This window comes from Rhinatrema bivittatum, chromosome 7 (genome assembly GCF_901001135.1).
Source record: "Rhinatrema bivittatum chromosome 7, aRhiBiv1.1, whole genome shotgun sequence".
Lineage (NCBI taxonomy): Eukaryota > Metazoa > Chordata > Amphibia > Gymnophiona > Rhinatrematidae > Rhinatrema > Rhinatrema bivittatum.
In genome coordinates, this window is record NC_042621.1 from 273,901,697 (window position 1) to 273,926,436 (window position 24,740).

Here is a 24,740-nt window from a genome sequence, read left to right on the forward strand (position 1 = left end):
CCCTAGATCTCACGGAGGCATATTTACACATCGGGATCCGAACCGATCACCAGAGGTTCCTGAGGTTCTCAGTCTTGGGCCATCATTATCAATTTCATGCTCTGCCGTTCGGCCTTGCCACCGTGCCTAGGATGTTCACCAAGACTATGGTGGTGGTAGTAGTGTAGCTACGGAAGGAAGGAATTTTAGTATATCCGTACTTGGACGATTGGCTGATTCGAGCGAAATTGGAGGCAGTTTGCCAGGAAGCGATACACCGAGTGCTTCAATTGTTGAGCGTTCTCGGCTGGGTGGTCAACTTGCCCAAAAGTCGACTAGTTCCCTCCCAATCATTGGAATTTTTGAGGGCTTTGTTCGACACTTGGCAGGGAAGAGTCTTCCTAATGAACAACTGCATTGTCAAGCTACAGGGTCAGGGGCGAGCCTTGTTGTCCAAGCATCCTCCGAAGATCTGGGATTACTTGCAAGTCCTGGGATCCATGACTTCAACCCTGGAATTGGTTCCATGGGCCTTCGCTCACATACAGCCTTTACAATCGGCGTTACTTTCCCGGTGGAATCCGGTTTCCGAGCAGTTTCATCTCCCTTTACCTCTGACGGGAGTCTGCTCGGTCCAGCCTGGGTTGGTGGCTACTATCGGACAACTTAAGCCGTGGGGTCCCCTTGGTTGTTCGACAGGATGGTGGGTTACTATGGATGCGAGCCTGTCCGGTTGGGGAGCAGTTTGTCTGTGGAAGTTGGTGCAGGGGCAGTGGTCCCAGGAGGAGGGTCCAATGGTCCAATCATCTGGAAACCAGAGCGGTGAGATTGGCACTGCAAGCCTTCCTTCCACTTCTCCGGGGCAAGTCGGACAGCGTCCTCTCAGACAATGCGACCACGGTGGCTTACATCAACTGCCAAGGCGGGACCAGGAGTCAGCCAGTTGCGTTGGAAGCACGTCTGTTGATCACATGGGCGGAGCAGAACCTAGTCAGTATAGCGGCATCTCACATTGCCGGGTCGAAAACGTCCACGCGGACTTCCTCAAATCGACATAATCTCGATCCACAGGAGCGGGAGCTAGCCGACGAAGCCTTTCAACTCATCTGCGCCCAGTGGGGTATGCCTTGCATGGATCTGATGGCGACGTTCAAGAATTCCAAGGCTCCCCACTTCTTTGCTTGCCGCAGAGAAATGGGAGCAGAGGGCATAGATGCCCTGGTAGTCCCCTGGCCGATGGACATTCTGCTTTATGTATTTCTACCTTGGCCTCTACTCAGCAGGATTCTTTGTTGAATAGAGTTACATCCGACGGAGGTGATACTGGTGGCTCCCGAATGGCCACGTCGTCCATGGTTTGCAAATCTGATCAATTTAGCCATCGAGAGTCCCTTACAGTTTCCGGATCTTCCAAAACTGCTTCATCAGGGGCCAGTTTGTTTTGACCAGGTCGAGCGCTTTTGTCTAGTGGCATGGCTTTTGAGAGGCAGCGGCTGAAGTCCAAAGGGTATTCAGATGCTGTGGTGGCTACGTTATTGCGATCGCATAAAGCTTCTACTTCGCTATCTTATGTTAGAGTATGGAAGGTCTTTGAGGCTTGGTGCCTTGACAGGGAGATTGGTACGCCTGCTCAAGTAGGGACAGACATTTTTAGTTTCCTTCAAGCTGGTTTGGCAAAGGGATTATCGTGTAGTTCCTTGCGAGTACAGGTGGCAGCGCTCGGTTGTTTATGCGTTAACATTCAAGGGGTGGTGTTGGTGGCACATCCAGATGTCTCTCATTTTCCTTGGGGGGGGGGGGGGGGGGGGGGAAACATTTGTGTCCGCCGGTGAGACAACCATGTCAGTCATGAAATCTAAACTTGGTTCTTAAGGCTTTGTGTGTGGAGCCCTTTGAACCTTTGTGAATTGAAGGACCTCACGTTGAAAGTGGTGTTTCTGGTGGCGACTGCATCTGCTCGCAGACTGTCTGAGCTTCAAGCTTTGTCATGTAGGGAGCCTTTGAGGATTTCGGACTCTGGGGTTTCCTTGCGAACGGTTCCCTCTTTCCTTCCCAAGGTGGTATCATCTTTCCATTTAAATCAGTCGGTGGAACTTCCGTCTCTCTCAGACCTGGATAGTTCAGATCCTTTTTCTAAGGACTTACGGAAACTGGATGTTCGTAGGGCATTGTTGTGTTATCTGGAGGTTACCAACAGTTTTCGTGTCTTAGATCATCTCTTTGTGCTCTGGAGTGGGCCAAAAAGGGGTAAGTAAGGCATCTAAGATCACGATAGCTCGTTGGCTGAAAGAAGCTATAAATTCTGCTTATTTATTAGGTGGTCGGCCTTTACCAGGCGCATTCTACTAGTTTTCAAGCCACCTCCTGGGTGGAATGTCAACAGATTTCTCCAGAGGAGATTTGCAGAGCAGCTACATGGAAATCCTTATATACCTTTGCCAGGCATTACCGTCTGGATGTCCAGGCCCCGGGGGCTGGCAGTTTTGGAGAAGGTGTGCTGAGAGCAGGCCTCTCCGAATCCCATCCCAGGTAAGTGAAGCTCTGGTACATCCCAGGAGTCTGGACTGATCCCGGTATGTACAGGGAAAAGAAAATTGGTTCTTACCTGATAATTTTCATTCCTGTAGAACCACTGATCAGTCCAGAATCCCACCCACTTGGCACTTGAAGGTAATGGAAAGTCTCCTCCTTTTCAGCATTTGTTTTTCTTTTATCGGCAGATCAATCTGGTTTTTCCGATTGGCACGGGTTCTGTTCCCATTTGGGGGTTAATGAGCCAGTTTTAAAGTTGTTAGGTTTCTGTATAAAGTTAGTTTGGTATTTTGGACCATTCTGCTTTGACATTGAGTAATACTGCCAGACTGTAGGTGGCACCATCCTATATAAGGCATCTCCATCTGCAAGGTGGGGGGGGGGGGGGGGGGCAAAACCCAGGAGTCTGGACTGATCTGTGGTACTACAGGAACGAACATTATCAGGTAAGAACCAATTTTCTTTTTCAAATCTCCAGTAGCCAGAATTTATAAGAAATAAGTGAAATATTTTTGCCTTTCCAGCCTCATCAATTACCAAAATGTAGTTTTCACAGAGCTGTGCAACAAAATTAGAAAACTGAGTTCATTAAGTACAACACCTTTCAAACAACGTTTGCTCTAATGTCAAGATCCAAATTACATTTACAGGCATGGGATGAAATGTGCACTAGTCTTAATATAGCAGCTATGTCCATTCTTGGAGCTCTAAAAATGATTATTCTCACATTTGCACATAGGTGGTATTAAATACAAGGATATGAGCAAACAACCAATCAAAAGTCCTTAACTGATTTTCCCATATGATGATATCTTTCTTAAGACATTATATGTATACTTTATACTGGCTATGAAACTCTCAAAGATCTGAGTTTATGGCCACTGTTTGTAATTAGAAGAGTATGACTACTTAACTTCTAAATACATTGCATTCCCCTATCCTACCAAGGTATTTGCTAAACAACCTTAAGCTGCTTCAGAAAATATGTTGAAAGTCATTAGCACCAAGCAATTCAAACCAGAAAATTCAGTTACATTTTGCAATCTGAGAAGTGGTGTAAATAAACCATCTTCTTGGATAAATGAAAAGCTTCAGGCATCGCTAAGCAATTCTACAGAGTAACACCAACTATTTCAGCCTTCTGCTAATAACTCCATTAGTCCCGCCAACACCTTAATTCATTTAGTTCATATTTTAACCTGAAGCTCCTTTGGTGCACTTGTTAAAATGCAAGCGAGCATTCACCAACAGCTACAAGTGTGTAAACATTAGTGTTGGTAATAAGACAATTGAGTGCTTAGAAAGCCAGTGCAAGCAATGCCCCTTCTTATATCCGAATTAGTAGTATTACTAACATTTAAATAAATTAAAATACTAAACAAATGTATTTGGCCAGAAATGGATAAACACAATAGCCTACAATTCAATGCAACATGATAACGTTTCCTTTCTAGTTCTAAGGTCTCTGTTTCACATGGATAATAAAAGAGGTATTTCAGCTCTAAATTCTTCAGAACTTATCCTTGCTGTTGTAAACATTACATAATAATTAAACAAGGCAGTAAGAACGATACTTGGCCATGGTCCCAAATGGGGCTATTTTATAATGTGGCCTAGTGGTCGTGCAGGTGCAGTCTCTAACTGGGAACCTACCCGACTAAACTGCTTATGTTACCTTGTGGCTTCCTTTCTTGTTTTGTTCAAGATAAATTTACCTTCAGAAGAGCCAGCAGAGAGAATAAATCAAAACAAGGATGCTGTTCCTGTAGGCTCAGTGATAGAAAAATACTAACACAAAATAAAGTCAGTTTACTGCTGTTGACTGAAACTGGCCAGCACGTGGCACATAGCTCTAGTGGCCCTTTAAACAATCAATTAATACAACAGTCAGAGCTTCTGATAATTTCTTTTAAATACAGGCAATAACATTCTTCGCAAAATCACATTTTTCTAGCTATATGGTTCAAGTAATCAAATCAACAGGCCAGTAAAAGAAACTAAATGAGCAGTCTGCTGCCTGGGTTTTATGCCATGTGACAGCTTCACATTTTCAGTTCGTGGACTCCCTCAGAAACTGAATTGATGGCAGCTGGTTCCTTTAAAGTGACAGTGTTCGCTCCAACTGCTCCCATCATAGGCTTTTCCCTTTTCCCTGTCACAAAAAAAAAAAAAAAGAACCGGGATGGTTCCAAAGAGTACGTCCTCTTTTTCTGCTGCCGCCAGTTTTCTGGGTCGCCCTGGCAGGCTCACACATACACGCAGTCACCTCCTCTCATACATTCACAGGCCGAAATGCGAGCTCTCAATTGTAAGGATCTTCCAAACATTAGAATGTTTTCCTGTGGATAGCCCGGGCACCATCTTCCTCATATTCCTTCTTTGAAACCCACATCTTCTTGAAGGTGTCCAATGAGGCCAGAATAGATCCCCTGCAAATTTAATAAAACAGAAAGGTAGTATTAGCCTGATTTTATAAATAATATTGCTCTAAAATGAATGGACTTGAGTAACATGTCAGCTTTCCTTTGTTGAAAACAGAAAGATCTCTAATATTGCCTTGTTCTGAGATGCTCTCTTCTGATATAGCAATAAAACAAACTTGAGAAGTCTAAAATTCAAACTACACTGTTCATATGGTCTTTTTGACCTGGAATGAAGCAATACATGTCACTAACACATTATGTTGCTGCAGACGAAAACCAGAGGTTCACAGCAACCTGGGTTAATGACAGTCTTCTCAGATATTTGAGCCTTATGGTAACTGGCAATGGACTGGTGAGACTACAGATTATTAACGAGTAAAGAAGATCAGAGTGTATACCCCCTATTGCATAATCTTAATTCAAAACATGAACAGTGATGGGGTTTCTGTCTGCAATATCACCATTGCTATCTAACGGCTTCTTGCGAATACTTGGCAATCTAAGTACCCTGTTTTATTTGCACAGAATCAAAATATAAAAAAAGAATGTATAATTTCATTGCATGAACTAGACCAATGATTAACGAGAAGGCAATGAAGGCTCTTTTCTCATAAGCCAGTAATGTCATTTATGAAGGTCTTTTGAAACAATTTGTGTTTAGTCTAAAAGGGTTTTTGTTACTGGCACATTATGAACAGAATGCAGTTTAATTTCAAAAATACGGTTTTCGTTCTGAAACGACTAAAGTGTATCTACATTAAACAGCACTACACGAGTCTTTTACAGAGCTGGTTGTAGGCATTCATTTGCCCCAGCACCACCTTTTCACCTCACTCAGATGGCACTCCTGCATAAGAACAGGATGGTAGTCCATGCAATTACAGCTACCACTGGCTAGCATCAGAGGCAGCTGTTTTCACGGAGGTACATTTCACACCATGGCCACATAGGAAGATGGCAAAGCAGCCACCACTTTCATATTAATCTGCTCACAGGATTCTGGCATATCCACCGACTGCAGTGACTAGGGTAGAGCTACTACTTATGCAGGATAACAGGATTAAAGGCGAAACTACAGACCAAAGGCTCTGTTACCTCCCAATACCTTTCTGTACACAAGAACAGATCGTGTTATAAGTTTACATCTCTCCCCCATGTCCTCCCAACCTGCTGGTCTCTCCAGCAGCTGTCTAATGCCACAGCAACCCAGAGAGGGCATCAATTAGCAGAAAGCTAAAAAAGAAACACTAAAAACAAAATGATCACTGGCCTTAGTCTTAGTTTAGTCCCCCTTACTTTGAGCTGCCTATTAGTGTTGTGCCTTGCATTGTAATCTGCTTTTAAAGACTTTCCAGTTATATTTTCCTAATGTCATTTAGATTCCCTTTTGATGTTTCTAAGTTCAAGTTCTTAAAATGCTTCTCCAGCAGCCCACTCCAGCTGGGACCTGGTGTATGCACGTGAAAAGAATGTGGCAGAAGGGAGAAGAGAGGGAATAAAAAAAAATAGGCTACATAAAAATTCCTAAGAATAAAAACATCTTCCTTGGTAACATGCTCCTTTCTTTACTTCCTGTTGCATTAGATATAATTTCTCTATGTTGCCTGTCCTATTTGCAACTGCTCAGATATCTGGCAAACTTCTGGATCATCAAGTCTTTTTCAAAAGACAACACATCACTCCCATCCTCCGCAACCTACACTGGCTGCCCATCAAATACAGGATCCTCTTCAAAGTTCTCACAATTATTCACAAAGCAACACACAACCTCTCTCCCATAATGTTAAGCATACAACTCCGACCACATACTTCATCAAGACCCATTAGAAGTGCATACAAAGGCACACTGTATGCCCCTCCTGCTAATACATCACTAAGGAAGCGCGCATTATCTACAGCAGGTCCCCATCATTGGAATGCGCTCCCACCAGATCTACGACTAGAACCAAGCCACCTGGAGTTTAAAAAAAAGCTAAAAACCTGGCTCTTCATCCAAGCTTTCCCTGACACTTAAGTCTGTCCTCACATCAAAGGCAGTTTTAAGTTCACCTTCCCATCAGAGAATACTGAACGTTTGACCAACTGGTTAGATCTGGTCTTTCACCCGCTATTATGTTCCATATTCATTACACAGCCTTATGTATTCAGGCACTTGTTACAGGTTCCCTTTTTCATTCCCTTGTTATATGCAACTTATTCATCCTCCCTGGTTATATGCACAGTAATCATTCTCTCTTGTTATATTTAAGTATTTAACATATTCTACTGTTCTATGTACAGCCTCTGGCCATTGTTCAGTTTTATGCACAGCCTTTGACTAAGTTACAGTTTTATGTAAACCGGAGTGATTTGTATTTTCATACAGGAACCTCGGTATATAAAAATTAAAAATAAATAAATAGTCACATGAATTTATAGACAAATCATTGTTTCATGCTAGAGTCTAGTTGGGCTTCAGTATTTACCCGATCCATGTAGAATATAATCTCTCTTGAGGAGCAGACATCTAAAAGAAATGTAAACAAAACATTTCACAGAGTTGCTAATAATTCCTGCAGTATATATCACCTACTACCAGCCCCTCACAAGCTAATAATTCAGTTACTGTGAATGGGTGGAGAATATTTGCTGTGTTTTAATAGAGATAAGAAAAACAAACAATTCTAAAGCTCAGCTGCCATTGAGAAATGGATAGGAACAATGAATTTACATAATATGGCAGGGTAGTGACTGGATAGAAGAGATCACATGAATCTTCTGGGGTCTGAGGCTGGTAATCTTTGGCTTCAAACCATGCTATATTGGCATTTTACAGCCAGGGCTTGGAATATCTCTTAACTCACCTTTTCATCATGTGGGTATTCCAGAGCACCAGTTGGGGTAGTATTTTGCCCTTGGTACATGTGGCTACTGATTCAAAGCATTTAACTACATCTTAACAAGTTCTGCAATGCACACTCCACCGCACCTCATCCCTCTTCATAAATTTCTTTTGTGAATACAAAGCACTATTTTTGCAAATTAGCATTCATTTTTGGCCCTAGTTTAGCGTAGCTTAGTAAATAGACCTATATGGATACGGAAACCAAAACAACTGAAATCTTTGCCAGATTCTGTTTTACTGAAAAAAATTTTGTTTTTCCAAGGAAGCACTTACTCACATAAAAAGTTTCCACATGCATGTTACTCTTTACCGCTGGCTTCTCCGGAGCCTAGCAAAGGTCTCCTTGAAATATGATCTTTCAGTGATGCTAAGAGTATTTACATTTCTGTCAAAGCAATCGTGATTGAAAAATACATGCCAAAAAGCCCTTTAAGAAAGATCTGTACCCTTATTTTTACATCTTTTGGTGCCAGTTTCTTCACTTCATTCAATAGTCTATCACCAAAACCTGCATAAGAAAGCAAAGCAATGCTGAATGTTAACATGACATTTAGTTTCTCATGAAAATAAACTGTTTCTGAAAAGAAAAGTGCAATCTCTGATTTTTTTGGTTCTTTTACCCATGTGAATTCCTCAAAGGAAAATTGGTTCTTACCTGCTAATTTTCATTCCTGTAGTACCACGGATCAGTCCAGACAGTGGGGTTGTGTCCCCCTTCCAGCAGAGGGAGACAGAGAAAAACTGAAAAGGTATCCTATATCACCACCAATAATCACTTCCCCGGCTGCTTACCTTGCTGGAGCCTGCAATGAAAAGCCTGGGTAAGCTGAGCCTTCGATGGTATTTTTTTTTCAAAGAAACGAGCAGAGGAATGGGAGCCTCTCTGCTAAAAGACCTGAGGCAGGTGCCAAAAGGGGGAGAGACTGGACCACCAGTATCACCCCTTTAAGCCAGGCAAGTGGTCACCGGGAAGAGGGGTCCCAGGCTGAGTACTCGAGGAGAAAATCCCCCCTGGGACCCTGTAAGATCTGTGAGACAGAGCTGTCTCACATAGACAAGAAGTTTGATTTCCTTCAAATTCTTATTTTTTTTTTTTTTTACACATATAGAAATTAATCAATATTTGCTTGATCCTGGAAAAAATCATAAGGAAAAAGAAAGAAATCACCACAGTGTGGAAAACAGAGAAAGCTAGGGAACCGCAAGTTCAACTGCCTGCCTCTGCTGGGAGACAGAGAAATACTGAAGGGATGCAGGGTGAGCACTGTCCTGATATAGGATACCTTTTCAGTTTTTCTCTGTCTCCCTCTGCTAGACAGGAGGCTCAACCCCACTGTCTGGACTGATCCGGGTACGTACAGGGAATTTTCCTTTTTCTTGCTATAAATACAAGATGGGTGTAGGCAAAGAATGGTTAGAATCACATCTCTGGGCTCTGGTCACCTTCTGTGCTTGAGACCTAAGATAGTTTTGTAAAGTCACCAGATCTTCAATCTAATGGATTTATTATAGTATCCAACCCAGGCAATTTATTGGTTGTAATATTTAGAGAGACTTCTCTTCTCCCCGTCTCACTTCTATTCTTCTTTGTGCTTTTTCTCTTTCCCTCCCCTGCTCCATGAAGGGATTCTCTCTGCCTTCCATCTTCCTTAACCTTCCCGTTACAAGTTAAAACATTTAAAATATTAGTGAAGAAGAAAAAGAATTTTAACAACTACACAAATAAATAGTAACATACATAAGATAGCAAGTTCCTTCAGCTTGAAGGACATAAGGAATCTTCCATATACAACATAGGAGTGATTAGAAATGATAATATTCACTGTAACTTTCATAAATTTGAAGAGATGCTGAAATGAAACCTTTGAAAAGAGTTGATCCTCCTGATAGCACAATATTGGAGAATAACGTCCGTCTGAGATCCATGTCTGATTTTTGAATGGCAAATACTAGCACCTCATGAATTCCCTCACACTCCTCTCCAATTAGGTCTGGCCTGAAGAGCAGTTCAGGAGCCCGGAAGCGTGCTGGGCCAACCTGCAAAAGTCACAAACAGGTAACATTACACGCTGGTCAGGTACCAGTATCAATTTGTCTTACTTCTGTTCCATGTTTGACATGTACTGAATCTATGAGTTTTAAACACACAGTTCTCTTCCCTGGCTATTGAATCTATGAAGGAATTCAGGAACAGCAGCTCTGCCAACACATACTTCAATGAAGCCCTACTCTGTAAATGTCCACCCTCAATGCACCACACATCTATTCCTGGAAAAAGTAACTCATTAAGAGGTATCCATTGCAATATGGAATATATTATAGCCTGGAAGGTCCTGACAGGTTCTTTAACAGGACTTCCATGTGCATTATTTTAACCAGATTTTACTTAACTGGCCTCTGCTGTAGATGACAGTATGTCCCCTAATATATTAGAACAGGGTTCTTAAATCTGGCCTGAGAGACCTCAGCAATTAAGGATTTCAGGATATCCACAATGAATATGCATGAGATAGATTTGCATGTGCTGCCTCTTCTGCAGGCTTTCCTGTCTCATGAATATTTATTGTAGATATCCTAAAAACCCATCTGGCTTGGGAGGTCTTTCAGGACAGGTTTGAGAACATTGTGTTCAAGCATAATGGCAATTAGGTCAACACCAAATAAGAACATAAGAAATTGCCATGCTGGGTCAGACCAAGGGTCCATCAAGCCCAGCATCCTGTTTCCAACAGAGGCCAGAACCAGGCCACAAGAACCTGACAATTACCCAAACACTAAGAAGATCCCATGCTACTGATGCAATTAATAGCAGTGGCTTTTCCCTAAGTATAATTGATTAATAGCCATTAATGGACTTCTCCTCCAAGAACTTATCCAAACCTTTTTTGAACCCAGCTATACTAACTGCACTAACCACCTCCTCTGGCAACAAATTCCAGAGCTTTATTGTGCATTGAGTGAAAAAGAATTTTCTCCGATTAGTCTTAAATGTGTTACTTGCTAACTTCATGGAATGCCCCCTAGTCCTATTATTCGAAAGTGTAAATAACAGAGTCACATCTACTCGTTCAAGACCTCTCATGATCTTAAAGACCTCTATCATATCCCCCCTCAGCCGTCTCTTCTCCAAACTGAACAGCCCTAACCTCTTCAGCCTTTCCTTATAGGGGAGCTGTTCCATCCCCTTTATCATTTTGGTTGCCCTTCTCTGTACCTTCTCCATCGCAACTATATCTTTTTTGAGATGCGGCGAGCAGAACTGTACACAGTATTCAAGGTGCGGTCTCACCATGGAGCGATACAGAGGCATTATGACATTTTCCGTTCTATTAACCATTCCCTTCCTAATAATTCCTAACATTCTATTTGCTTTTTTGACTGCTGCAGCACACTGAGCCGACTATTTTAAAGTATTATCCACTATGATGCCTAGATCGTTTTCCTAGGTGGTAGCTCCTAATATGGAACCTAACATCATGTAACTACAGCAAGGGTTATTTTTCCCTATATGCAATACCTTGCACTTGTCCACATTAAATTTCATCTGCCATTTGGATGCCCAATCTTCCAGTCTTGCAAGGTCTTCCTGTAATGTATCACAGCCTGCTTGTGATTTTAACTACTCTGAATAATTTTGTATCATCCGCAAATTTGATAACCTCACTCGTCGTATTCCTTTCCAGATCATTTATATATATATTTTGAAAAGCACCGGTCCAAGTACAGATCCCTGAGGCACTCCACTGTTTACCCTTTTCCACTGAGAAAATTGACCATTTAATCCTACTCTCTGTTTCCTGTCTTTTAACCAGTTTGTAATCCACGAAAGGACATCGCCTCCTATCCCATGACTTTTTAGTTTTCGTAGAAGCCTGTCATGAGGGACTTTGTCAAACGCCTTCTGAAAATCCAAATACACTCCATCTACCGGTTCACCTTTATCCACATGTTTATTAACCCCTTCAAAAAAATGAAGCAGATTTGTTAGGCAAGACTTCCCTTGGGTAAATCCATGTTGACTGTGTCCCATTAAATCATGTCTTTCTATATGCTCTACGATTTTGATCTTGAGAATAGTTTCCACTATTTTTCCCGGCACTGAAGTCAGGCTCACTGGTCTATAGTTACCCGGATCGCCCCTGGAGCCTTTTTTAAATATTGGGGTTACATTGGCCACCCTCCAGTCTTCAGGTACAATGGATGATTTTAATGATAGGTTACAAATGATGGATAGACTATATAAGTTAATTCACCCATAGAAACCTTTTCAAAAGGAACGTTACACAAATAAATAGTTCTAAAAAAATATTCAAAAATCTATCAGAAGACAAGCAGGAGCCAGAGGAGAATGTAAAGGGACAATGGGAAAAGGATCAGAGATATGAAATTCTCACTTAATCTCTGGACACAAAAGTTAAAAAGGACAAGAAATATATATATTAGCTATAGGTATAAACAAATATATTTGAACCATACATGCAAAGTATATTGAACTCCATGAGGAAATGTTGTAAGGGTAGACATGGGACAAGTAAACAGATGTAAAATCAGACTGTTCTCGTCAATATCATCTGGAAATATAGGGAGATGAGATTTCAAAACACTGTAATAGAATATGTAAAGGTAGTCATGGGAAGAACAACTGAATGAAAAGTGTATATGGCAAAGATATACTCAAGGATATTTTGTTCAATAAGGTATAGGCAACATTTTTTGCATACTGTTTTAATAGTAGCCAAAAACACACTGAAAGCAGGAAATCTCTACTACTTCCAAAATATTAAATGTGGGGTAAAGGCATACTATAATGGTAAGGACAGGTACACAACATTCCTCCAAATATGGGGAACAACAGTTTATTTCAATCTGTCAATTAGATAAAAATAAAGAAGGATGAAAGGAAATGAGCACGTTTGCTTACCATAAACTGTGTTTTTTTGTAGATAGCAGGATGAATTAGCCATGACCTCCATCCGGCAGCTTTGAATGGATCTGTCTCTCCAAGTTAGTAGAGCTTTGAGCTCTACATAGCATGCGGAGTTCCCGCATGGGCATTGCCTCAGTCTGTATCAAAGCTAGTAAACGGACAGTCCCTTTCTTCAGGGAGGAGAGCCGGCATCTCATGGCTAATTCATCCTGCTATCTACGGAAAACACTGTTTATGGTAAGCAAACTTGCTCTTTACCGCTGATAAGCAGGAATGAATTAGCCATGATCTGTGGGGAGTCCCAAGCTGAGGGTTGCAGCAGAGCGTTTTCTGGTAAGCAACCTGGGCTCCACTGTGGAGAGGAGACTATCTTTGTAATATATGGTGCAAGACTGCACTGTCTGAGACAGCAAGACTATCAAGGCAGTAGCGAAGTAAAAGTAAGTACCTATGTCCTGGTAGCAGCTTTACAAATGTTCTCAATAGTATCTTTTTTAAGATGTGCAACTGAGGAAGTGGCTGCTCTCACTTGGATCAGTGAAACTAAGCTCAGCTAAAGCATAGCAGTGTCGGCTGCAATTTGTAATCCAGTTAGATATTCTTTTTGAAATTGCGATTCCAAGCTTGTTTAGTTCAAGAGATTCAAATAGCTGCATTGCTTTTCTGTGCGCTTGCGTGCAATCTTTATAATATGCTAGTGCTCTCTTGCAGTCCAAAGAATGCAGTGCTTTTTCTCTCTTGTGAGAGTGAGGTCACAGGAAGAAAGTAGGTGGCGTAATAGACTATGCTAATCCTATTTTAGGTAGAAATTTTGGATGAGTTCGGAGTGCCATCTTATGAAAGTGAAGTGATTGCTACTAAAACTACTACTTTCCCTGTCAAGAATTTTATGGATGCAGTCTCCAAAGTTTTGAATAGTGCTTGCATGAGATCTGTGAACTATGCTGAGGGCCCATGTTACTGGAGATCATACATGTAATAATCCTTTCATAAATTTTGAGAGATTTGTAGAGATTGGTGCTCCTTTTTCCAGTGAATGATAGGCCGCTATGGCGCTGAGATGTACATGTACCAATGCCGTAGTTCCCTCTAAACTGAGCGCATGCTCATACATTTTGGAGCATCGCTAACAGATTTTACATGATCACTCACAAATATTTCTTTCTGCTATATACAGAAATGCAATGCTAATGCTGGCATTCAAAAATTGTTGGTTTAAAAAAAAAATATATATGTTGCTCACATGAAAAGAAATTTGCATAAACCTAGTCTGGAGGGTGCATTGACCGATGCTGTTGCAAGGCCTGACTTTGAGGGAGTGAAGGTAGGACAATAAGGGGTAGATATTCAAATGCTACTTACCTAGATAAGTCTGTTTTATCTGGCTAAATGGCTGCTGCTGAAGATCCGGCTGTGTTCAGCAGGCACCACTTAGCTGGATAAGTATTTATTGCGGTTGGTTTGTAGGTTCTAGAATGGACTGTTAAAATTGATCAGAAATCCTAGAGATTATAATTTTGTATTGTTGCATTCAAGTGTGTCTAAAGAATTTATTGAGGCAACTACCACTAATATGCATTTCGTAAAGACTCAGGAGGGCAGCCGAGAGTCCAGTATGGAAGATCTTTGTACTGGTAGTGAGCTCTGTCCACTTTGAAACAGAAGTATCACCAACAGGAAGGGTGGATAGGGATGTAAGCATATGCATCCTTGAGGTCTAGGGAACACATCCAGTTCCCTTGAATAAACAGAAGAAGAATTGTGCTAGTGAGGTCATCTTTAATTTCTCCCAATAAAGATATTTGTTGAGATTTCAGAGGTCCAATATTGAACGTATATCTCCTGTCTTTTTGCAGATTAGAAAATACTGAGAGTAGAACCCTTGAGTGTATTGTGTGAGAGGTATTTCCTGTACGGCTCTCTGAATTAGTAACTGCTTTACCTTGTTTTGCTATTGTAGAAGGTGAATGGGGTTGGACAAGAATGGGTGAGAATTGGCATTTTCTTGAAGTGCAGGTGCTAATTGTGTTAGACAATCCTTAATTCCCATTTGTCCTGTGTTATTTGGTTGCAAATACAGGGAAAACATTGTACTCTGCCCCCCCACTGGACTATTCAACACCAATATTGGGTTGATCAAAAACCCTGACCTGGCTTTGCCTGTGGTAGCTGCTAAGGCTTCTGTTGTCAGTATTCCCTTGGTTGACCTCTTGCAGAAGTCTGCTGTATTTGCTGATGTGTTAGTAAAAGGTGGAAGATAATAACAATGGTATGAGCTTCTTGGATAGTAAGGCCGTTTATACGACAGGTAAGGTCTCCTTGTGGACGGATGCAGTTTTGCACCTTTAGAAAAGGATTAGATTGCTACATTTTGCTCTTTGATTTGTGATGCGGTCTCTCCTAACTTTTTTCTGAACAGATTATCTCCCAGGATGGCAGGTCAGCCAATTTTTCATGGACATCTTTTCTTGTGCTACTACCTCTTAAAACCAAGCCATATAATGTGCTCCAACTGATGCCAGAAGTGCAAGCCATGGTATCAAAGGATTCATACACCGAGTGAAGCAGGTGTCAGATTGCTTCTTCCAAATCATGGAGGTGGCTGAATCTATTGATTCATTGGATTCCAAATGAACAGTTTCAAGTTTCGAACATAGTCATATGTATATTGGAAAATGTAAAATTGGTGACTAACAATTCTTTCTGTCAGCATTGTTCCCTAAAAATCTTTTTTTTTCCCCTCAAAGTCATCTAATATTTGATGATACTTCCCTGGTGGAGTGTAGACAGGTTTTCTTTTTTGCCTTTTTGAAGGCAGACTCTACTACTATTGAACTATGTGATAACTGCACTACTCCACTCTTGGAGATTTTTTCATTCTAAATTTTAAATCCAGTTTTCAGGCAATGGTGGTGCCTCAAAATGGAGTTTCCCATATCTTCAAATAACACAACATCCTCTACTGCATATGTCATCAAGGCAGATAGTTCTGTGGGAATGTCCAGGATTTTTAAGATGCGTAAGACTTCTGCTCTGTGATCTGGATCTTTTTGTACAGCCATGTTTAATGCTTTTCCCTTCTCCACAAATTTGGGGTACATCAAATCCTCCAATGGAGATGTGTGGTCTGGTGGCCCTGGGTGTCTGTTGGAATTCCCATGGAGCTGCTGGGGACACCTTAGCAAAGGTTGAGGGCTTTGCCATCCAGAGGGGATCTTGGATGGAGGTGGGTGCTTACCTGAGGTGGAACCTCTACGTCCCAAAGATAAAGATGTTGGTAGCAGTGGTGCACTAGGCATCACTCTTAGTGGTGAGCTAGAGCATACTGGGGGAAAAATTGTTTGCGCCAGTTCTGGTTTGAACAAGGCAAAAAAACTGCACACTATATCGATTATTTACTCTGCTACTTGCTGTGATCTTTCAGCAGGTGTTAATGGCAGAGCATCCTCTTCTGAGACTAGTACAGCATCTCATTCTGTTACTGGTGGAGGATCCAATTCCAGTGGAAGAACCAATGGATTCTGACGATTGGAGGTGCAGACCTTGAATAGTTGTGTCACTGGTAACAATCTAGTGATGGATGGTGGTAGGTGAAGCCTAGATTTCACCATTGTTGAGCTGTATGTGGCATATGGTTGTGCAGGCAGTGCTGCTATTAATATTTCTTTTGCACAGCATTCCCCAGAACAATTGGCAACACTAGAAAAGAAGTGGGAGGTTCAACTGACTTCTTGGATTAGAAAGTTGCAGAGCAATGTGAGTGTGGAGAAAGATTTGGTGCATCATCTGAACTGAGTTGGCCTATTTCCTGTTTTTGCCTTGATTGCATCATAATATTTGGCATCGATGGACTTTTTCTTTCTGGTCTTTTTTTTTTTTTTTTAATGCAGGTTGCAGTGGGAACCTCGTTTCATGCAACAAGTTCTTCAATATAGAAAGCACAAGATACTTCTTCAATGACTTGTACTTTGATGAACCTTGCATTGAGCGCTTCAATGTATCTTGTGTCGAGTGGTCTGTTGCACTGTGCATACACTTTGTCAAGCATGACGATGTACCTTGCTTCAGGAGCACCAACAGTTGGTGCAGTGCACCTTTCATCGAGCACTTTGAAATGCCATAAAGCTGAGTGCGCTGATTGCATATCTCTCTCTCTCTCTGATGCATTTTTTTTTTGTTGATGGCACTTTCTGTCAGTGCTGCACTGCCTCTGTTTCTTTTTGGAAGGCACTGGAGTGGAATTCACTGGAGGATTCTAGGTGCTTTGCTTTCTTAGGCACTCTGACCGGTTCCAATGATCAAAGTCACCTAGGGCTCGATGCTCCTGGGGCAGACAAGTCCTGATCGCCTCAGCCTGAAGACTTGCTCCTGGAGGAGATGGAGAAATGGTGATTCTTGGATGCCGACCTAATTTTATTTTTGGGGCACAGGCTGGCTATTTTTGCTGCCCGAGCCCTTTGGAATCTAGAGGAAATCCGACCACATGTGGAGCAGTTCGGTTGATCATGATCTGGTCCAAGACTCATGTAACAGAATTCATGTCCCTTTAAAATAGATATGATCTATCTACAAGAGTGGGACTTGAATCCACTGATTGTCTTTTTTGTTGCCATCTTCTGGAAAGTTCCTCCTTTCTTAAATTCTTGTTTTCCTCTTTTTTTTTTTTTTTGGACAGCAAAAGCTGAAGAGCACTGAAAAGTGCTGTTGGTGGTCACTAATAGTGAATTTTTGAAGTAATTTAATTTTTTCTCTTTCTGAGGAAAGCTGGAGAGAGAGTCAGAAAACTATCTGCAAAGTGCAGATAAAAATGGACTAAGGAGACTCTTAGACAAATCCTGCAAATGCTCAGTAGAACTCAAAGTTCTATTAGTTTGGAGAGAGAGTTCTGTTCAGTGCTGACAGATGTCACCCCCAGATCATGGCTAGTTCACAACTGCTTATCAATGGAAAATAAGGATTATATTGACTGACTGAAGGTTGGAGGAAGAAATCCTACATGACTGTCTTGTACTTTTTCCTGAGCTTGATATTGATCTGAAATTTTGATTCCTACTGTAGATGCCATGGTTAACTGCTGTTTGAGTAAACCATCTGGTCTAAATTTGTGTTGTATTAAGAAGAAAGTTTCAGATAAAGAGAATGATTAAAAAAAAAAAAAAAAAAAAAAAAAAAAAGAAAAATGACCAGCCAATGGCATTGTGGCTAATGTTCTATGCTGCCAGTGAAAGAACTAAGAAATATAAGAAATGCCATAATGGTTCACACAAAAGGGTCATTAAGCCCAGCATTCTCTCTGACAGTGGCTAATTCAGGTCACAAGTACCTGGCAAGATCCCAAAGAATAGATTTAATCCTTCTCATGCACAACCAGGGCTAAACAGTGGCTTTCCCAAGTCTATATGGCTAACAATGGTTTATGGATTTAAAAAAAAAACAAGGGCTGCCATTTTCATCTGGAAAAGTAGCACTGGGATTTTAAAAGTAGCAGAAGGTTGTGAAAAGAGAAGTTTAAAAAAAATGGTTCATTCCAGCCAGCTTTCCTACTTTTCTTTACACATCCTGCTCTCATGGAAACTACAACTGCAGCAGTGCTGATGGCTAAACTAGTGTTATACTTATCTATCACTACCCCTTGTCGTGCAGTTTAATTCCAAGTGTAGATGATCTGTAGGATTTGGACATGGGTCCATTTACTGGGCAGGTTAGATGGACCTTAGGGTCCTTCTCTACCATCCTAATCAACATCCTCAGAAGTATTGGGATTTCTGGAACTGCTCTCTCCTGGATACAATCCTATCTTCAAAATCGCTTCTTCACTGTCCTAACTAATAACACTGAATCCGAACCTATTAATCTTCAGCAGGGCGTCCCCCAGGGCTCCTCACTCTCCTCCACCCTCTAACATTTACATGCTTCCCCTTACCACTCTTCTCACCAGTCTTGGGATCAAACACTTCATCTACGCTGATGACGTGCAAATTCTCTTCCCCTTTTCTGACTCCCTCAATACCGCCCTCCAAAACTGGGAATCCTGCCTTTCATCCATCAACTTACTCCTCACAGACATGCACCTTGCTCTCAACCCCAAAAAAACTGAACTCCTCATCATTTCTAACAAACATCCTTCTCCACCTATCCCCCTCACTCACTCCTCCACTTTTTCCCTTCACACACTCGCAACCTGGGTGTTCTCATTGACAACCAACTAACTTTTAAACCCTTTATCAACTCCATCATAAGACTGCTATTTCAAGCTACAAACTATTAAAAAGCTTAAACCTTTACTTCACTTCTCTGATTTCCGTACAGTTCTTCAGTCTATTTTTTTTTTCTAAAATAGACTACTGTAACGCTCTCCTCCTTGGCCTCCCTTCAACGTATACTAAACCGTTACAACTCTTACAAAACGCCGCTGCACGTACTCTTTCAAGCTCCAAAAAAAAGAGACCACATCTCACCAACACTCATTGAACTTCATTGGCTTCCAATACAATCACGAATACTGTACAAAGCACTTTCCCTTATCCATAAAAGCCTCACATATGAAAACCTCCACTGGATCAACATTCCTTTCCTTCCTCGTACGACCACAAGACCCACCCGCCCTGCCCTCCAAGGAACTCTCCGCACACCCTCAAACAAACACATTAAACTTACCTCTACCATGAACAGGGCCTTTTCCCTTGCTGGCCCTACCCTATGGAATTCCCTACCTCCCGATTTACGCACAGAGACCTCTACTCCAAAATTAAAAAAAAAAAAAAAATTAAAAAAACATGGTTGTTCCTTCAGGCCTATCCCTCACTCTCTTCATAATCTTTGATGTAACCAGCATTTTACTTCCTACTTCACTTGAACCTTTCGTAACCAGCATGTCTGTTCAGACTTTCTAGATTATCGTATTGCAACTGACCACTAGCGCTGACTTGGAATATCCATGGCTCTTTGTACAATGTATTATAGTCTCTTGTATTTTTGTAACATAGTTATTTTACTTTTACCTTTATCTGCTTATGATACCCGTATTACATAGTCCCCCATCCTTAACATTTCTGATGTTTACTGTTTCATTCTCTTTTATGCAATTATCTGTTCTATGTAAAGGCCATGCCCAAAAGTTCCTTGTTATTTGTAAACCGATACGATGTGCAAACGGCTATCGGTATAGAAGAAACTCTAAATAAATAAAAATAAATAAATTCTGTTTCTATGTTTTTACCCAAACTCTCTCTCTGCCACCTAATGTTCATAAATGTTATGGAAGACATATTACTATATCCTCTAAAATAGATACTTGATATTTGAAAAGTAGGCAGGTTGGCCATCTTCTCTTGTAAAGAAGCTATTTAGTGTATATGAAGTGACCCAAATGTCCCAAAGCTAACTTGGATTCAACCCAAACATTCACTTAATACAATTTCATAAAATACAAAGATTATGGTTCATTTATTTCACTGGAAATTTTAGCCTTTAAATCTACTGGTTCACCTTTGTCAACATGTTTATTCACCCCTTCATAAAAAATGTAGGAAATTTATGAGGCAAGACTTCCCTTTGGTAAATCCATACTGGCTGTGTCCCATTAAACCATGACTATCTAAATGTTTTGTGATTTTATTTTTTATAACAGTTTCCAAGATTTTTCCCAGCACTGAAGTCAGGCTCACCGATCTATAGTTTCCCAGATCATCCCTGGAGCCCTTTTTAAATAACTCGGGGTTATATTGGCCACCTTTCTCTTTCTGACATTAAAAGGGACATTAAACTGGAGAGTGAAAATTTTCAAAAGATAAATCTTACCCTAGCATCATTTGCTGACACCTATTTATAACATTTTATTCACTCTTCAAGTAGATATTTTTAACTTTTGAAAACATGTACAAACGTTTAGGGCCAAGTTGGCTAAATTGTAGATGTGTTTATAACCAAGTTCCAGCAGCAATGCTGTCCTACAGCTGTAAATAAATTAGGAATTTTAAAATTCCCATCTTACAAATTCTGAAAATCTGCTTTCTGGTTGCCTGAGTGGGGCTGTCTTGTAACTTTCATCTTAAAGTAATTTGTTACAAGATCAGTTTATATACAATGTCAACGGAATTTAAAATTCAGGATAGGTTTATTTTGTAACTGATGAAACTATCCAATATTACTTTAGAAAATACATAGTTTGGGTTTCATATTCTTGTTTTTCTGACAGTACAGTAAAGAATCCTCAAATTATCCATCTGATCTCACTTTTCATCAACATTATAAAGCACTCTACAGTAACAAGGCAAAGAAATATGAAACTAGTCTTTACTAACTTCAATTGTACTTCCGTCTGGCAGATAGTACTGAGCCTTCTCAGTCTCCAAAGTTTCATCTTTTTGTGGGTTTATTGAAAGGTAGCACGCACGCTGAAAGGGAAGGGAAACAGAAATGCCTATTTAAGTGAAGAAAGGATGGCAATATAAAAATACCACAGTTGCAGAATGTCAGACATAAGACAAAAAAAAAAAAAAGCATTGTTGCTCTGTTAATCCACTTAAATGCACAGAAAAAAGTTAACATATAAAAACAAAAAGGTGATATCTTTATATCTGACTAAGTACATACATTACTTGAATTAGCCAATACCCACTTACTCATTCTCTTCTGATCCAAAGAAAGGAATATTAGCTCCCAAAAGCTAGTCAAGAAATTAATTTAGTACAACAGAAAAAAAAAAAAAAAGGAATCACTTTATATAGTTTTTGTTCTTAATTTAATCTTTACTTCTATTACCAGAAAACATAAATGAAGGGGAGGGGGATATATGATGGGTGATCAGAAGGCAACAGGTGGTATAATTTCATGGTCCATAATGAGCTAAGTTAGTTAGGTGGGTTTTTTTTTTTTTTTTTTTAAAGATTTAGTTGATATCTTTCATTGGCAGCTGAAGGCAAGTTATATTCAGGTACTATAGGTATTTCCCTGTCCCCCGAGGACTCACAATTTAAGGGCCCTTCTTTATTAAGCATTTTTCCGACAGACATACAATGGGAGAAAACCTTTAGTAAATAAGTTCCTTAGTTTGTACCAGAGGCAATGGAGAATGAAGTGACTTGCCCAAGGCCACTGGAAGCGTCAGCGGGACTTGGCTTCCCTAATTCTCCGCCTGCTGCTCTAACCACGAGGCTATTCCTCCACTTCACTTTGTTGAGTCCTTTCTTGTTTAAGATATTTGATCATTTTCATTTCAAAAATTTTAAGTTCCTTGATTGTTTACATTTTCCTTATCATATCATTGATGCAATGGTCTGGTTCCAAAAAGTGATGCTCCATAGAGGTGGAACCCTGGTCTTCTCTGTGGCGTTGATCTTGTGTCTGTATGACTTGATGCTTGCCTTTAACATCTAGCTTGTCTCTCCACATTTTCTTCAGTGAATAATATACTGTTTTAGAGGAGAATGAGTAGGATTCCCTTGGGTTGTATGTCTTTCCCAGGTGGGCAATTATGAGGTTCAGTGATATGTGCTGGCATATCCCTGCAATGCACAACGCTGCAAGCTATGTGCCATGTTTGTCTTTCTGTGCTTCTGTTAGAAGCTTGATTTTTACTTCATACTGGAGAAATTACTTACCTGATAATTTTGTTTTCCTTAGTGTAGACAGATGGACTCAGAACCAATGAGTATAGTGTACTCCTGATAGCAGTTGGAGATGGATCAGATTTCAATCTGACATCAGCCCTAGCACATATACCCCTGCAGGAAGTCCAGCTCTTCAGTATTCTCCTCGAAAAGCATTGTGGATATATGTGTGACTAACCAAGTTATGAAGTTATTCAAGTTAATCAAATTAGTCAAACTTTATAACTTGATCTGGTTGAATTGGCTATAGCTGGAGACCGCCAGTGTCCTCAACCGGAAAGCGTTGACATCCGGTAGGATGGGTGTCCTAAGTGAAGGAAGCAGGGCATACCCTTGAATCATTTTAAAATTCCATGAGTAACAGCAGCCAAGGGTGGGATGCTGAGTCCATCTGTCTACACTAAGGAAAATGAAATTATCAGGTAAGTAATTTCTCCATTTTATTTATTTATTTATTTATTTTTAATTTTTATATACCGAAGTTCTTGTAGGGACTACAAATCACTCCGGTTTACATAAAACGAAGAACTGCTCAACAGAGAGCTGAGCTTTACATGGAACAGTAGAACATATGGAACAGTATAACTGGTTGACAATTTAACATAGAGCTAAATAAAGAAATAATAGTTTAACTGGTAATAAATAGTAATAAGTAAAGAAATAAAATATATTATATAAGCAGTATAACTATTTAACGTAGCAATAAATATAAGCAATGCCAAATATATATATGAAATAAAGTAAATTTTTGATCTCAAAGATCATTGTCCAGTTGTAGATATTTTAGAATTAGTACTGGATACAGTGACCATAATTAGGGTAATTAGGATACTTAGTAATTAGGGAGTCTGTCTGTCACTTAAGCGTCTGGGAAAGCTTGTTGGAAGAGAAAAGTTTTCAGTCTTTTTTTGAATTCTTGATGACTGGGTTCTAGTCTAAGATCTGGGGGAAGCGTGTTCCATAGGTGTGGGCCTGCTGAAGATAGCGCTCGTTTGCTCAATGATGATTTATTTGTGGAGCAAGCAGTGTTCCTCTGTATGCGCTTCTGATTGGTCTGGAGGAAGTGTGTAGTTGTAGTTGCGAGCTTAATGTGATGGGAGCTAGTTTCCTAGAGTGCAGCAGATGGACTCAGGACCAATGGGATGTATAAAAGCTACTCCCGAACCGGGTGGGAGGCTGCCCGTTACCCACTTAGTACTGCCCTTGCAAATGCTGTGTCCTCCCGAGCCTGAACATCCAGGCAGTAGAACCTGGAGAAGGTGTGGATAGAGGACCATGTCGCCACCCTGCACATCTCGGCGGGTGACAACATTCTGGTTTCTGCCCAGAACACTGCCTGGACTTGAGTAGAATGGGCCTTGACTTGTAGAGGCGGCGGCTTGCCTGCTTCTACGTAGGCCACCTTGATGACTTCTTTGATCCAGCGGGCTATGGTTGCCTTCAAGGCCGCTTCCCCTTGTCTCTTCCCGCTATGAAGAATGAATAGGTTGTCCGTTTTTCGTACGGGTTCCGACATTTCCAGGTATCTGGATAGGAGTCTGCCGATGTTGAGGTGGCATAGACTTCGAGCTTCTTCTGAATTCTTAAACTCATCCGGCGATGGTAGCGAGATGGTTTGGTTGAGATGGAAGTGTGACACCACTTTGGGAAGGAACGAAGGGACCGTGCATTCCTCAGGTTCCCGGGGTGAGCCTGAGGATTGGCTCACGGCAGGACAGTGCTTGTAGTTCTGAAATGCGGCGGGCTGAACAAACTGCCAGCAGGAATGCTGTCTTCAAAGTCAATAGTCAGAGAGACAGTCCGAGGAGGGGCCTGAAGGAGGTTCCTGCTAGGAAATCCAGGACCAGGTTGAGGTTCCAAAGAGGTACTTAGCCACTTTAGGGTTGGGCGGATGTGTTTGACTCCTTTCAGGAAGCATGAAATGTCCGGGTGAGAGGCTATGCTGTCGCTCTTGGTGCCGTAGCATGACAGTGCGGCCACCTGTACCTTGATGGAATTGAGGGACAATCCCTTCTGTAATCCGTTCTGTAGGAATTCCAAGATCGTGGGAATTTTGACTGAGCATGGTATGATGTCATGGTCTTCGCACCAGGCTTCGAATAATCTCCAATTCCTTATGTACGTTAGAGATGTGGAGAACTGGCGTACTCTGAGTAGGGTGTCGATTATAGCCCTCGAGTATCCACTCTCTCAGGCGCGCCCTCTCAATGGCCAGGCCGTAAGAGAGAACTGAGCTGGGTCCTCGTGGAGGATCGGCCCTTGTTGGAGCATGTCTCTGTGAAGAGGCAGCAGCAGGGGGGTCCCTGCCAGTAGTCTCCTGTGTCTGTGTACCACGGTCTTCTTGGCCAGTCCGAGGCCACCAGAAGTACTAGTCCCCTGTGTAG

General features: G+C 41.2%; 1 protein-coding gene across 2 annotated transcripts in view; it reads right to left on the reverse strand.

Moving 5' to 3' along the window:
• Positions 1-2,516: 2,516 nt before the first annotated feature.
• Positions 2,517-24,740, reverse strand: part of ACTR1A (actin related protein 1A) — a 91,740-nt gene continuing 69,516 nt past the window's right edge. For both annotated transcript variants that reach the window (XM_029610269.1, XM_029610270.1), the window contains exons 7-11: positions 21,049-21,141; positions 9,681-9,855; positions 8,265-8,326; positions 7,400-7,440; positions 2,517-4,940 (exon numbers count right to left, since the gene is read on the reverse strand). In XM_029610269.1, the coding sequence (XP_029466129.1) occupies positions 4,838-4,940; positions 7,400-7,440; positions 8,265-8,326; positions 9,681-9,855; positions 21,049-21,141 (474 nt within the window). In that variant the 3' untranslated portion in view covers positions 2,517-4,837. The remainder of the gene's footprint in view (positions 4,941-7,399; positions 7,441-8,264; positions 8,327-9,680; positions 9,856-21,048; positions 21,142-24,740) is intronic.